The sequence below is a fragment of the Manacus candei genome, unplaced genomic scaffold, assembly GCF_025592945.1.
Source record: "Manacus candei isolate 608988 ecotype Guabito, Panama unplaced genomic scaffold, ASM2559294v1 h1tg000010l, whole genome shotgun sequence".
NCBI classification, from domain to species: domain Eukaryota; kingdom Metazoa; phylum Chordata; class Aves; order Passeriformes; family Pipridae; genus Manacus; species Manacus candei.
The window spans coordinates 7,365,716-7,380,177 of NW_026138058.1; the positions used below are offsets into that span (position 1 = coordinate 7,365,716).

A 14,462-nucleotide genomic window follows, 5' to 3' on the forward strand; every position below is an offset into this window, starting at 1 on the left:
TGGTCAAGGCTAGGCATAGAGTGTCAGTGCCTGTAGCCTTGGCCAGCGTTACCCAAAGATTTTGATCGGGTTGGTTCATCCATCCTTGAAGCGGGATGTTAGTTGCTCGATGGATGTTTGTAGCCAGGAGGAGGATCCATAGGAGGTGTGGTATCTGCAGCATCGTTGTTTCTTGCTGCGCTGTAGATGTTTCCTTTTAGGTGGTAGTCGCTGTTTGCTCCCGGAAGATCTTCACGCGCCGGGCAGGGACCCACTTTGGTCCGTCAGGACCTGCAATACAAGCGTAGCCCTTCCCCCAGGTGATTAAGGGGAAAGGGCCCGTCCATTTCTCCATTAGTGGGTCCCGGTACAGTACTTTCGCTTTTTGATCGGATAGGACCGATGTTGTGGTCCTGAAATGGCGGTCCACAGGACTTTTGCTTGTGCGAGTTTCTGTGTCCTCCATCATGTTGAGAAAGTTAAGAACGTACATAACTTTCTCTAATTTTTCTTGGGGGGAGAGGCCAATACTCCCCCCTTTCTGTTTTTTAAGCATGTTCTTTATGTTTTGGTGTGCACGTTCCACAATACCTTGCCCTGTGGGGTTGTGGGGGATCCCTGTGGTATGTTGTATCCCCCACTGTTCAAAAAACTTCTTCGTGTCTGCAGACACATAGGAGGGTCCATTATCTGTCTTAATCTGCTTCGGGACACCCATCCTTGCGAATGCAGACAGGAAGTGTTTTTTGACATGGCTACTTCTCTCTCCAGCATGCGCGGTGGCTACAATCATTTTTGAGAATGTGTCAATAGACACATGTACATACTTTAGTCTTCCAAATTCGGCCACATGGGTCACGTCTGACTGCCATATCTCCAGGGGTGACAAGCCTCTTGGGTTTGTCCCCTCTGGGACAACAGGTGTAAGTGTTTGGCAGTCAGCGCAAGCCTTTAAAATTTCTTTTGCTTGAGATAATTTGAGTCCGAATTGTTTTTGCAGCGATCGCGCATTCTGGTGGAAAAACTCATGCGAGAGTTTCGCTTGTTGATACAAATTGGGGGTTACAACCATACCTGCTAGATGGTCAGCAAGTTGGTTCCCCTCCGCCACAGGACCGGGTAGAGTGGTGTGCGAGCGGGTGTGGACGATATAATAGCCGAATTCGCGTCTTTCTATTAGAAACAATAATTTAGTTAGCAATTGAAATAAATTTTGATTGGTGACATCTTTTAAATAGGAATTTTCAATTCTTTTTACCACACCCACTACATACGCCGAATCAGAAACAATATTGATTGGTTCACCACTAAAAATTTGGAAGGCGCGTACAACTGCTGAGAGTTCCACGATCTGAGGAGAACCTTGAACTTTGTGGATATCTTGGTGCCAATCATTATTTTCTTTCCACACTATTACAGCGTTCCCGGTTCTCCCCGAGCCATCGGTAAAAATTGTTTTTGCATTTGGAATGGGAATGTCAGATTGCATAATTTTGAGCCTGATTGGTATATGCACTAATCTTTGTATAAATGGGCACGCCGGGAGATGCAGCCGAATTTCTCCCGGGTAACCCCCGATGGCTATTTGAAAATCGATGGAGGTCTGCAGCAGTTGATCTAGGTGTTCGGAAGTTAGTGGGAGGTAGATGAAATTTGGTTCTTCCCCACTAAGTTCTAAACACCTAGTGCGACCTTTAAATATTATTTTTCCAATCATTTCTGTTATAGTGGTGATGGTCTTACCGAATTGATGAGGGAGGAACATCCACTCCCACAAGCAAAAGTCTCGGTAGTCGTAGGCGAACTGACCCAGAAGGGCCAGTGGTTGTCTCTGTTCTTTGAGTACCACTAAGGAGGATGGCAGCCCCTCCATCCTCCTATATGCTTGTCTCTCAGAAATTTTCTTTTCAACAGCGGTAAGGGATCTGATGGCATCTGATGTTAAATGCCGGGGGGAGGACAGATCAGCGTCTCCTCGTAGCAGCTCAAATAAGGGGTGCAAATCTCCTGTTGTGATCCCCAACACAGGCCGGATCCAATTGATCGCACCCAGTAGCTTCTGGAGGTCATTTAAAGTTCGGACATTCTTGTCAATTTCTATAGACTGGGGTCTGATATTTTTTGCATTAATTTGGAGTCCGAGATACCTCCACGGTGCTTCCCTCTGCACTTTCTCAGGGGAGATCTCCAATCCTTGATTTTGTAGGGCCAAGATTGTAGAATTTAGTGTCTCATCGACTGCCAATTGAGTTTTTGCGCAGATCAATACATCATCCATATAATGGAAGATGATTGACTGCGGGTATTTTAGCCGAATTGGCCTCAACGCCTCTGCCACAAACATTTGGCAGAGTGTTGGGGAATTTTTCATCCCCTGGGGAAGCACACGCCACTGGAACCTGCGGTGAGGTTCACAAGAGTTGATTGCAGGGACTGAGAAAGCGAATCGAGCCGAATCAGCCGGATTGAGGAATATATGAAAGAAGCAGTCCTTTATATCAATCACCACTAGGGGCCATTCAGCAGGGAGCATGGATGGTGAAGGCATTCCCTGCTGGAGGGCTCCCATTGGCTCAAGGACTTCATTAACCTTGCGCAGGTCCTGGAGAAATCTCCAGGAACCTGAGGATTTTTGGATTACGAACACTGGAGTGTTCCAGGGACTGGTGGAAGACTCCAAGTGTCCTTTTTCAAGTTCCTGATTGACCAAATCATTAAGAATTTGCAGCTTTTTTGTTGGTAGGGGCCACTGATCAACCCAGACTGGCGTGTCGGTTTTCCAGCTCAGTCTGGGGAGCTGCTTTACTTCAGTGACCCCCCCTAAAAATTTTGTTCTGGAGTCAGGGTGCCCAATTTGAGCTCCCACTGCTCCATGGCGTCCCGTCCCCACAAAGTAATTGGAATGTTCAATACATACGGCTGAAGGGACGCTGGTCTACCCTCCGGCCCGTAGATAGTTAGAACTTCCCGACTCCTGACGGGGTACTGTGTTCCTCCCACACCGCTCACTTGAACGTAGGCCGTCTGGGCTGGCCACGCGTGCGGCCAGTCTCTGGAGGCGATTATGGTTACGTCCGCCCCCGTGTCGAGTAGGCCCTCCACCTTGACCCGCTGCGGTTTCCTCGGCTGCGAATAGTAAATAAAACAGGTTAGGAGTGGGCGTGATGTTTTAACGGTGGTGGTCCACAGGACCTCCCTTTCCGCTGCCTGACTCTCCTCCTCATCGGCCGAGAGAACGCACAGCAGGTCTTCGGTGGAGACCATCTTCGCTACGGGGAAGCGGTCCTCCAGCTGTACGGGGGGAAGATGCACAGTTAGACAGATGGCAATGTTATTAGGTGTCAAACCCGTCAGGAGGGTGGGTACAACTACAATCCCTTTACCGACTGCTGAAAAGTGAGATGTAATCAGATATGTCAAGTCAGGGTCTACAGGGTTGGATGGAACGACCCTTGCGAGCTGTTCGTGTGAGCTCAAATATGTAGATGGGTGAATAGCTTGTAGGACAATCCAAGGTATAGGTTTACACTGTTCCCGTAGGGGAACAGGGTCCGCAGGTGGCAGTCGGACTACGGGGTAGCTGGGCGTGGCTGGCGCAAGATGGAGTGGGGGGCAACTTGTGTCATCGCGCCCCCCCGGGCGCTCAGCTCCCCGTTTCCCGAGTGCTCACATGCACACTGTCTAAGGTCTGGCATTGATGAAAATGTAACCCGCTTTTGGAGCCGTGGGGATTGTTTTGGGGAAAGGGGTTCGCCATTGATGTTGGTTTTGGACCTACAGCTGGAGGTCCAATGGCGACCCTTCCCACACCTGCGACACAGGGTGTTTGGCAGGTTTAAGTTAGGCTCCGACCTAAATTTTGGGCAATGTTTACGATAGTGACCTTTTTCCCCACACTCGAAACAGTGTTGGGGCCCCGAAAATGCTGCGGCCATGATTCTTGCTTTCTGGGCATTGGAACCCACATTCTTGCAAGCCTCAATCATCTCCAGCAGAGTTGGATCTTTGAGCATTTTCAAAACTCTCTGGCAGTCCTCGTTTGCTTTTTCGATCACTAATTTGTTAAATAAAATTTCTTGAGATTCTTTTTGGTGGACTTGCCGAGCTATCGCTTCTTTGAGCCTCGTAATAAAATCTACGAAAGGCTCTTTGACTCCCTGATTGATCAGTGTAAAAGAGGGCGCTTGCACATACGCGTCCGCCACTCTTTTCACTGCTTCCAAAGCCAATTCCTTAGTTGTATTTAATAATTTGGGGTCTAATCTGGTCTGATCCCCTCTGCTGGAGTAGTTCCCCTCCCCATAAAGCATATCAATGGCCTGCCTTGTTGAGATCCCCCTTCTTTCCATCTTGTCGTTGACAAAGGCAACGATACGTTTTTTCCATTCAGTCTCGAAGACCGAGGCCTGAACGGTAGTGAAAAGCCCTCCTATGACGGCCCGAATGTCATAGGGGATTAAGGTGTAGGCGAGAAAGAAGGATTCCAAGAGGCCGATAGTAAATGGGGCCCCCAACCCGTACTCCACGATTGCCTTTTTAATATCCTTAAGCATAGGATAGGACACCGGTCTCCACTCGGGGGGTTTCCCCTCCTCGTAGTAGACCGGAAATGCCCTTAAAAATTCCACATCTTGGGCCCACGCAGCTTCCTCCCGGAAGGCTTCCCAGATGTCAGGCACGGATGATCGCCTTTCCGGGGAACGCGGTGCCCACCCATAGTCATTGTCCGAGTCCCGGTGAGCGGGGTAGGCCCTGGTGTTATGGGCCCTACGGGCGCGGCCATCTTCCCGGAAGGAAGGTTTGACCTTTGCCCTTGCCCCGCCCACTACTTCCTGCCGATGCCGTAAGGGCGACACGTCCGGGGAGGAGACTGGGGTGACGGAAGTGGGCGTGTCCGAAGGCGCGTCGGGGGAGGGACTTCTCGCGCCACGAGTGGGAGGAGAGAGGGGCGGCCCACGGGGTGGAGCTACAGGGGCCCGCCTTTTCTTTTCCTGCGCTGGCTTTTCGCGCACTTCACCCTCCCCCCTTTTCTCTGGGCGACGCTGGGGTCCCTCCTCGACGCCATTTCGCGATCGACGCAACCTTCTTCCGCGCTCCCTCCCGCCATCTTGTTGAGTGGTGTCAGTGTCCATCTCCCCGCCATCTTGTGTGCCCTCATTGTCTATACCGGTTTTAGTGTCCTTGAGTGTGTCTTTTGGGAGGCTGGTGTTCGCGTTCATCATTTGGTGCTGTAGCACCATCAGAACGAGCCTCCAAGCGATTAACGCCTGCTTGGCCAATTTGTTGCCTCGTTCAGAGTCCCGCCACAGTTGGTACCCTAGGGCTTGCCATTTGTCCATTGAAATATTATCATTTATGGCACAGCCCTGGCGGTCCAGCCACCTCGCTAACGCTTTGGCCGATTTTTTATCCAGCGGGTGGCCGTGCTCAATGACAAAGTCCTTGAGGCGTCTATAAACGAATTTCTGAGAGGTCGAGAGTGTTAAGCCCATGGTGGTACTTGGGAACACTCTCCGATGTTATTCCTCTCGGTAAAATAAGTTACGGGGTGTGGAGAAAGGGGAAGGTGTCAGGGATGTCCCTCGCGGCTCACCTGTCCGGTGCGCGGCCCACACGACTGTGGAGGTCTGTAGCCGTCGGCTGCACGAGGGAGGGTCGGCGGAGCAGGCGTCCCTCTTGACGCTGCCTGATCCCAAGTGGAGTCACAGGAGTTCCCTTGATACAAGGGACCTTCGACTGTGCCCCACGTTGGGCGCCACTTGCCGAAACCCGCTGGGATAAGGGATAGGGTCACAGCACTGCGAATGAGGGTTCAGACATGGTCGAAGGTCTGGTGAAGCAATGCCAATTTATTAAGCAACTCAGAGACTTAAATAGGGTTGGTCTAGGCAAGGTTCCAGAACTGGGAGGAGCATGGGAGGAGCTTGGGATTGACAACTTCAGGAGAGAGGGTGATTGGATGATCGGGTATGGAGAGGAGGAGTTTGGGCGTGACCATGGGAAAGGGCCAATGGGAGCTACCTCTGCACTGCACCAAAACCTAGCCAATGGCAGGCAGAGGAGCGGGAAAACAGGGGAAAAGGCGGGAAAACTGAGGGAAGAAGAAGGGGACAATATGGTGGACAAATTTTAAAACAACAACAGGGGTACATAGAACTGTATAACATCATAACAACAAACTGGGGAATAACTGGGGTACAACAGACATATCCAGTGAGTGTCATTATTGGTATTGAGGTCAAGTCCGGTATTATAAAGTCCATTCAAGGGTTGTAAATGCGTCTCCACACTTCATATTTTTCTCTTTCCTCCTTATCGCCTCCAACAGGGAAACACTTGGCTTTCTGTTGGATCACATACCACTCCAATTTACCATCAGGTTTCACAGGCAAATGGGCTGGCTAGTAACAGGAATACAGGAAGGGAAGAGTGTACAAATCAGCACTGCTGTTGTTGAAATTACTGTAGAAACAGAATGTGGAAGTATCTGCATCTTTTGAAGTGCTACAGACATAATCAGTTTTTCTTTCTGCTGTTGTCAAGCATTCCTTACAAGAACCTGCATGCCTTTCAAATATGATTGAGAAAGAAGCAATGATTCACAAACTTGTATTCTGGGGGGCTTAAAAACACTATGCAAAAGTCCAGAGTGCTGTGACAGCCTAAGAGTATATGTGATTAGGGCTGTCACACTTCTACATTCACCCTTTCATTGATATGTTTAGGGAGCAGGTGAAAAGAACAGAACCCTGGCAGCCCTGGCACAGGCTGGCTTGGGCTGCTGTGGAGCTATATCCTGACTTTAACAATGGAGCAGCTTTTAATCTAACAGGAGAATACAATATGTCACCATGCTGGTGTATACTTCATTTGCTTTATAGGATTAAAACATTAGCAGCATTTGATGTATACAGATTTTGGACTCAAGTGATGGGATGGTAGTTGAGTTCTTGAGTTCTGTTGTGTTTCACTGGACAAGCTTCAGGAAGATCAGTCAATGATGCAACTGAAACTTTACACATCCTGGGGTCTGTAAAGTGTCAGTGAATTCCTATTTGGCAAACATGTTTGGATTTTCTTTGTTTAGAGGTTTTAATGTCTTTGTTCCTTCTCCTTTACAAGAGAACAGGGTGGTAGAGATGTCTGTTTCCCTAGTGTTTTGATCAAAATTGAGGTGATGTGTTTTCCTTAACAGCATGAATTAAAAGTTGGTGATAAGCTGAGTTGCGTAAAGCACTTATTCCTCTTCCCGAAATGCATTGCTAGTCTGTGAGGTTGATTGTTGTTTTATTTTTAGCATGAGTTTAATTTGCATAGTTACATCTTAATAGCTCTCTTTTTACTAATAAGTGTTTAGAACCTTACTTATATCGTTTGTACCCTTGTTAGTTTGAGTTACAGCTACTCAGGCTTTTTCTAGACAGCCTTCTATTTCGTCTCTAAAATAAACTAATGAACAAACTGCCCTCTTTTTTTATTCCCCTGTATTGACCTTTTAGACATCTGTGCTCATGCTCAGACTAGTATTTTGCCTATCTGGACAGTGCTTAATGGCCTCAGCATTTGAGACAGAGGCACTGTTGTCCAGGTTTGTCCATAGAAAAATGTAAGTACCAAAACACAGAAAATCAGTGATCCTGTGGTGTCTTGAATTTGGCTACTAGAGATGCATTCAGCAGTGCTGAAATAAAGAAAATGTTCTTTGTTATTTGCAGACAGACTGTGAAATCTGCTACAAAGAGGAAAAATACTTTGATGGGAAAAAGAGCAAAAGAAAATCAGTAGATGAAGTGGAAGAGAACACTTAATCTAGATCTGACTGGAAATCAGGTTTTCTTTTTAATTAGTTGGTATTCAATTAGCTTCATTTAGCTGGTTATCTTGGTCAGAACTGATACTTCAAAGGTGTCAGAGCTGCTACATGGCAGCATCAGCTCCAAGAGAAGTGACAAGAAACATCAGCATGGAAAGATGATAATATTTTCCTTTAATTATCTGAATAACTTAATAACTTAACCGTCCCCAAATTCCCTTCCCCCGAAGCTAGCACACCAGAAGTATGAGTGTAGACCACAAGATGTTACAGTAGGAAGATACAGCCAAAGTGTTCTTTTTTTCCTTCCCTCTCACCACATTTTCTCTCAGGAAGCTGTCGGTTCATTTTGTGGTTTGGACAAAACCCACTACATTGCAGCTGAGATCAGAGTAGCATGTTTTGTTTGTATTTCTGAGTAGACTATCAAAATCATTTAGAACTTTGCTAAATGACTGGAGTCTCTGTGTCTGCGTTGAGCAACTACCATCGCCTTTCAAAACACAAGCTAAGTACATATGCTTTTAGCTGACTAACTGGATGAACCTTGGCTAGAAAACCTTGAAACTGTAGGGGATTTATGCTGACCTGACTTCACCTGTATAAATCTTTTTCTTCTTTCTTCAGCAAACTATGAAACACTGGGGTAGGTTTTTTTGAGCAAATTTATATGGTTCAAAAAAATTCCCCAGAGAAATCACAGAGGACTGTTACCCAAAAACCTGGACAGATTTGTATATAACCCCCTTCACTAGCAGTCAAGAATGCAAAGTCATGTGACTGATGTGCACATTACTTTGCACATAACTTTGCAGTGCCCCCATTTTTCCCAGGGGAGGGTATTAGAGTATGATTTCAGATGTTCATTGTAGGAATTGCAGCTGTTAGTGAGTGTCTGGCTTGACATAGCAATAGCAGTTACTTCTTACAGATAGCAATGGCTTTTTTAAATTTTTTGTATTGCTGTGTTAACTTTGTCTGCAAGAGTCTCTTAACGAAAGTGAGTTTTTTAGATAAAGAGACAAAGACAATGATGATGTGATGTTATTTATTCCTGATTTGTCTTACTCTCATACAATGAGTAGCCAAGGAGGATACTACCTGAAAACTTCAAGTTTTCAAAAATGTTCATTTGAAAGGTGCAGTGGCTACCAAAATAGTTTATTATGTGTTGATCATAAGAGATGGTGCTTGCACTATCTTCATGGGTTGCTGCAGGAATCTATTCACTGCTTCTGCTGACTCCTTATGTAGAAAAAGAAACATCAAGACTGCATTTTCTCTCCCATAGTGTTCTAGATCTTATTCCTCTCACCTTTCTCCAATGGCTTGCAGAGGGCACTGCATCTCTTGGGAGTCTTGTTAAGTTCTATGGACTACTTGACTGGGTCCTGCACGGAGGACTAGCAGGACAGTTTTTCTGCCCCATAACCTTCCCTTTGTGACTTTCCAAGTGCAATAGCTGAAATAACTGTTGTTCAAACCCATGATAAATCAAACACTAGGGACAGGAAAGTAAACCTCTTCGAAGTACAGTAATTTTTATTAAATCGGAGATAAAACTGGAGTTTCATAAGTGTGATGGGATTTAATGCAGATAATAGCCCAGGCTCACTCTTAGTTTTCTGAAGTTAGTGATCTTTTATCTTGGCATTTTGAATGTGGAAGGCAGAAGACGGAGCCTTTGGCTCTCACTCTGCACGATGTCCTTAACAGAAGGTAAATCTGACAAAATTAGTGGGTTTACATCATTTGGAATACTGGGAATATCTGCAGTAGGCAATTCTTGTACTACAGTGGGCTTTCTTAAAGTGTGTAGGTAGCTGTGGTAGGGGTTGGGTGCAGATCTTCAGTTTACCCCATTACATTTTGCAGTGCTAATTCATACTACTGATGATTTAAATACATAACATTGGCAGCATGCTCAGTAAAATGACCTCTATTCTGGAATGAGTGTTACCTCTGTCTAGGATGCAGAGGAACAAACAAACTGTATCTCTAATATTCTCTGTCACTGATGCAAATTTTGTGTCTTTATCTCTCACATAGTACAAGGTGCTGTAGTTGCATAAGGGAATTGCATTGTGCTAATGAATTTGTATATGTGTGTTGTAAACTGTGTAAGTATATTTGTGGTCATTCTAGAGAGGTAGTGTGTTCTATGACTAAAATTAATTAAACAAATCAAATACATGTGTTGTTACTTCAAAAGACAGAATAGTTCTAATCCTGTAGGGCAACAATCTTTTTCATTGTGCTAGAAAATAAAATGCTGTACTGTAAGTGAAATGCACTGTTTCAGAATGTATAAACAACAAACCCCTAGTTTAAAAGTATTAGACCCTTTTCTCTGATGCAATATGCAGCTCAGTTTTTATTTAATTAACAGAATAACTAGCATATGGTAGGACACAATAATTACACTTTTAAATATGTATGTTTGAATAGAAAACCTTATTAATAAAAGTACTTTTTTGGAAATACTAAAATATTTTACCATACCTCGCAGCAACTTCATAACAAGTATCAGTGCAGTGATTAATTTGGTGCTGCATTAATTAATACAGTTTATTAATTGATTAATATGGTGCTGTAGCTAATATGTTTAGCTCTAATTTATGTTTCAAAAGATTTTTTTTGTTTGTTTGTTTTTTTCCCAGCTCTGAACATAAACCTGAACTCTCCTTCTTGGCTGCAGTCTCCCTGCTTATGATCTTCTTTCTGGTTCAAAGGAGATGCTCCCTGGTTTCAAAAATTGCTATGGCACTCGGGCTCCTGGGAGTCTACAGTTACCGGGCAGCTGTTGGAAATGTCATATTTCCATGGCAACATGGTGGCAAAGATATTTCAAAGTAAGTTAATCAACAGATCTGTAACGCTGTTTCTAGCAAGGTGTTAGCACTTTGGATATCAGGGGATGAGGTGGAGGGGACATTATGTTTAGGTTGGAATTACATTCTTATGAATGGAGCTCTAGTTTATAGGTGACCAGCACCCAGTTTTTGTTGTGCGTGCTTAATTTTAAGCCCAAGTAAGTGTCTTTTGACTGTGGCAGATCAGAAGCCAGTCAGATAAAAATTAATATGAGGAAAATCTAGTAGTCATACCCTATATTTTTGCTAAAATGAAACTCCAAATGCACCATCTCCTCTTTTTTTAGATGGACTTGCCATGTTTAACAGAGCACAGGCCAAGGTCATTTAGCTGCTTCTTAGTTTCAGAAATGGTTAGGCAGTAGTTCAGAGAGCTGCTTTTCCGTACCTTGTTTTTCCAGTTGAGTTTTCTGTAATATCTGGGCTTTCAGGATGTAACCACATCCTTCTTGAGGTCTCGTCTGTGCAGCATAGTGCATACTAAGGATTTTTAGGCTGATGTTAAGTTTCTTAGAGAACTAGTCTGTAACTGTAAGGAAGCTATTAGCTCTTTCACCAATGAAATTTCCTTTTTGGAATGTGGCTAAATGGTTTTAGTTTTCTTATCGTACTTTTCACTGTTGGATTGTACTTGGCTCTGCAGCCTCAAGTTTTCCTGAATGTCAGAGAGTTGTGAAAACCTTCCAGCGTCAGTTAGAACATTTGATGAGGGGGAAGAGATTATGGAAGAGACGTTTTTGAAACCATTGTCTTCTGGATGTAGTAAACTTCCTCTTGCACTCATTTTGAATTTTATATGGATACAAATGGTTTCTGTTGGAGCTTCTTATCAGGGGCCAGAGGTTCACAAGATGTGCAGAGATGGAAAAAGCCATTCAGAGTAAGATCTTAGGACATATGGAAAATCAGGTTTGCTAACACAGCATGTTTTATAATAAATATTTGTAGGTATGTGTATCTGGATATATTGACATACGATCCCTCTCTCCAAATATTGAAGATAATTCTGGTTGTATACTAGTGTTAACATTGTGTGTTAATTCTGCTGCATGAGAAAGTAATGATAATCTTTACTTAATCTGGAGGATTTGGCTCTGTGTTTGAAACATGCTTGATTTTTGAGTGTAATCTCTAGTTTTGCTTTGTATTTTAGTAAAATCCTTAGAGAATACTACTGTCCTTGCAATGAGAATTAAAATACTGCAGTGTGGGACAGAACATTAAATACAGCAATTGAGCCACAAGTAGAATGCGATTAGAGAAATAAGTGGAGTACTTCAATACTGAAGTCAAACATTTATTTAAAACTTGGTCATTTTGTAGTCAGCACATTGGTCGTATTGATACAGAAAGCATACAGGCTTTTTTATTATTTCACCTTAAATAAATAGCTCACATAGTGATTTTCTTAAATTATGTCAGAGCTTAATATAAACCCCAAATGAATCTTCCCACGGCACACTGTGGCACATGGGTCCCATCTGAGGAGAGGTTCTGCCTCCCTTCCATACTCTTGTGCCTTTCGTAAAAGCAAAACACCAAACAGTCCAAAACAAACCCATGTGTCTACTGCTGCCAGGTCAGAACATTATGTCTGTCCTAGTACCTATCAGTTCACAACACAGGGTTTCTGCCCGGTCCTCTGCAGCCACCACTCGTGCTAACATGTGGGTTTCTCAGGTGTAAAGTACAAGGCTGGACAGAGAGACATGGTTTACCCAAGATCACTGACTCACCAAACATTATCTTCAGCAAGGCTCTCAGGACAGCATGTCAGAAAAGGTGGTAGACACAACTTAGTAGATTTCAGATGATAGGTGGTGTGTTGACATAGTGATGCTAGCTCATCTTTATGATCTAGCATCTTTATGATCAGGCATCCTATATGCCTGATCTGATATATTTGGTAAAAGCCTACTTAAAATGCCACCAGGAACAAACCCAGGACTTTCTTTTACATGTGTCTAGTTAGTGTATTCATAATCTAGAATAGCTCCAGATCCAGGTGCAAGGTAGAGGTAGTTTTGTGTAATATCAGTTAAAACTGTAGGCAGCCACTGCATTTTTCATGCATAATGCATTCTTCTCTAAGATGGAGACTCTTTGCTCTCAAACACTCCCTCTCTGTACCCTTTACTGCAGATTTTGTCTGAATGTGACAACTGCTGGAAGGTGGATGAGGGAGAAGATGCAATTTAAGTGTTCTACATTTTCTGTGGCTTACACTAAGAAAACGTCTAAATTAAAAAACGCGAAGAAGTAATTTAGCCTTCTGTTTTCCTCACACTTATTTAAAAAAATTATAGTCTGAGCAATGAAAAAGATGAGTACGTACTGTACTAACACAAAATAATAGTGCATTTACTGAGAAATATTTTTTTTGTTTGAATTTTCATCAGCTGGTTGATTTCAGTTCTCATTTAACTCATTGAATAGACCAATATCCAAAGCTAGTTCCTAAAGTTTTACTTCTAAGTCATATGAATATATTTGATGTAATTATTACCACAAAATATAAATATTCATAGTTATCAGAGACTCTGAAAAAGGTCACTGAGTTTCTGCATTAACCAGAAACAGAGGAACTCTCTAAACTTTACTGTTTTTTACTTTTTTTTTTCCCCTTAAAGGAAAAAGCCAATGGGCCTTACAGGGTTTTTATAAAAGCTTGCTATTTAAGGGAATAAAATAGTAAAGTCCTTTTGCATGGGCCATTAGGTATAAATTTGAACCTTTGAAACCTAAACAACAGAACAGTGTATTGTATTCAAGTTTAGGAGGACCACATCAGTGTTGTGTGGTGGTTTTACCTTTTTTTCTTATTTCTGTAGATGCAAAAAGAAAATCAAACATGAAAATGCTCCAGCTTATTATTTCTCCTCTTGCTTTTTCTTTCCTCTTTGTGAAAAGGAAGATTGAATTCAAGCTTATTTCTTAGTAATTTGTTGAGAAGGAGGGTGACCTTCCAAAGACTGAAAAAATAATTAAAGTTTTAATTATTATTTATTTATAAAATTATTATATTTTTTGTTGATAAGATTTTTTTTTAGAAATTTTGACTAGTAGTGTTTTGTTGTGGTCAGCTAATTACACTACTTAGATGAGTATAACTATACTTTTACTATTTTTAGAGTCCTGGCCTAATCCTCCATATATTACTAAGTCCTGATGACTCAAGAATCCTCACTGCTGAGTGAATTATATTAACTTTGTAGGAGACCATGTTCACTCATTACTCATGTAAAAAGTGGCTGGTAGTAAGAGTTTAACTGGTGGAGCTGCACTCTACCATGCCTTATACAAACAGACCCATCATCCACTTCACAAGAAGTGATGGATCTCCCACCCTCTCACCAGCAGCCAGAAGGACCTTAGGGATGGAGGGGAGTGGAAATGGCTTTCTGCTCTGGGTGGCAGGGGAATCTCCTCCTGACCCACCTCACATTCCCAAGCTGTTGACCTACCCTGTCTTCCACAATAGATAAGAGGCCCTGGAATCTGAGAACCAGGGAAATGAGGACCAGAAAAATGTGAACATGAATGAAGGTCCATCCAGGTTGAAGAGATTACCTAGGGCAGGGCAGCTCACCCCCTGCATCACAACCTCCTCAACTGAGAAAAAAAGAAGGGTAGTAGTCACTGGTGACTCCCTTCTGAGAGAAATGGACTGGACCCAATCCATAGGGAGGTGTGTTGCCTCCCTGGGGCCCAGGTAAGGGTCATCCCCAAGAAACTTCCTAGCCATTATTATTATTACCCACTACTGGTTTTCCAGGTGGATAACAACAAAGTTCTAA

At 43.5% G+C, this 14,462-nt stretch overlaps 1 protein-coding gene across 6 annotated transcripts in view; it reads left to right on the forward strand.

Annotated features, from left to right (window-relative positions):
• The window catches only part of PIGG (phosphatidylinositol glycan anchor biosynthesis class G), a 94,629-nt gene that overhangs the window by 34,483 nt on the left and 45,684 nt on the right, over positions 1-14,462 (forward strand). For all 6 annotated transcript variants that reach the window (XR_007902785.1, XR_007902786.1, XM_051777471.1 and 3 more), the window contains exon 10: positions 10,453-10,644. Coding sequence is in view for 4 of the 6 variants with exons in the window: in XM_051777471.1 (XP_051633431.1) it covers positions 10,453-10,644 (192 nt within the window). In the remaining 2 variants the exon portion in view is untranslated. The remainder of the gene's footprint in view (positions 1-10,452; positions 10,645-14,462) is intronic.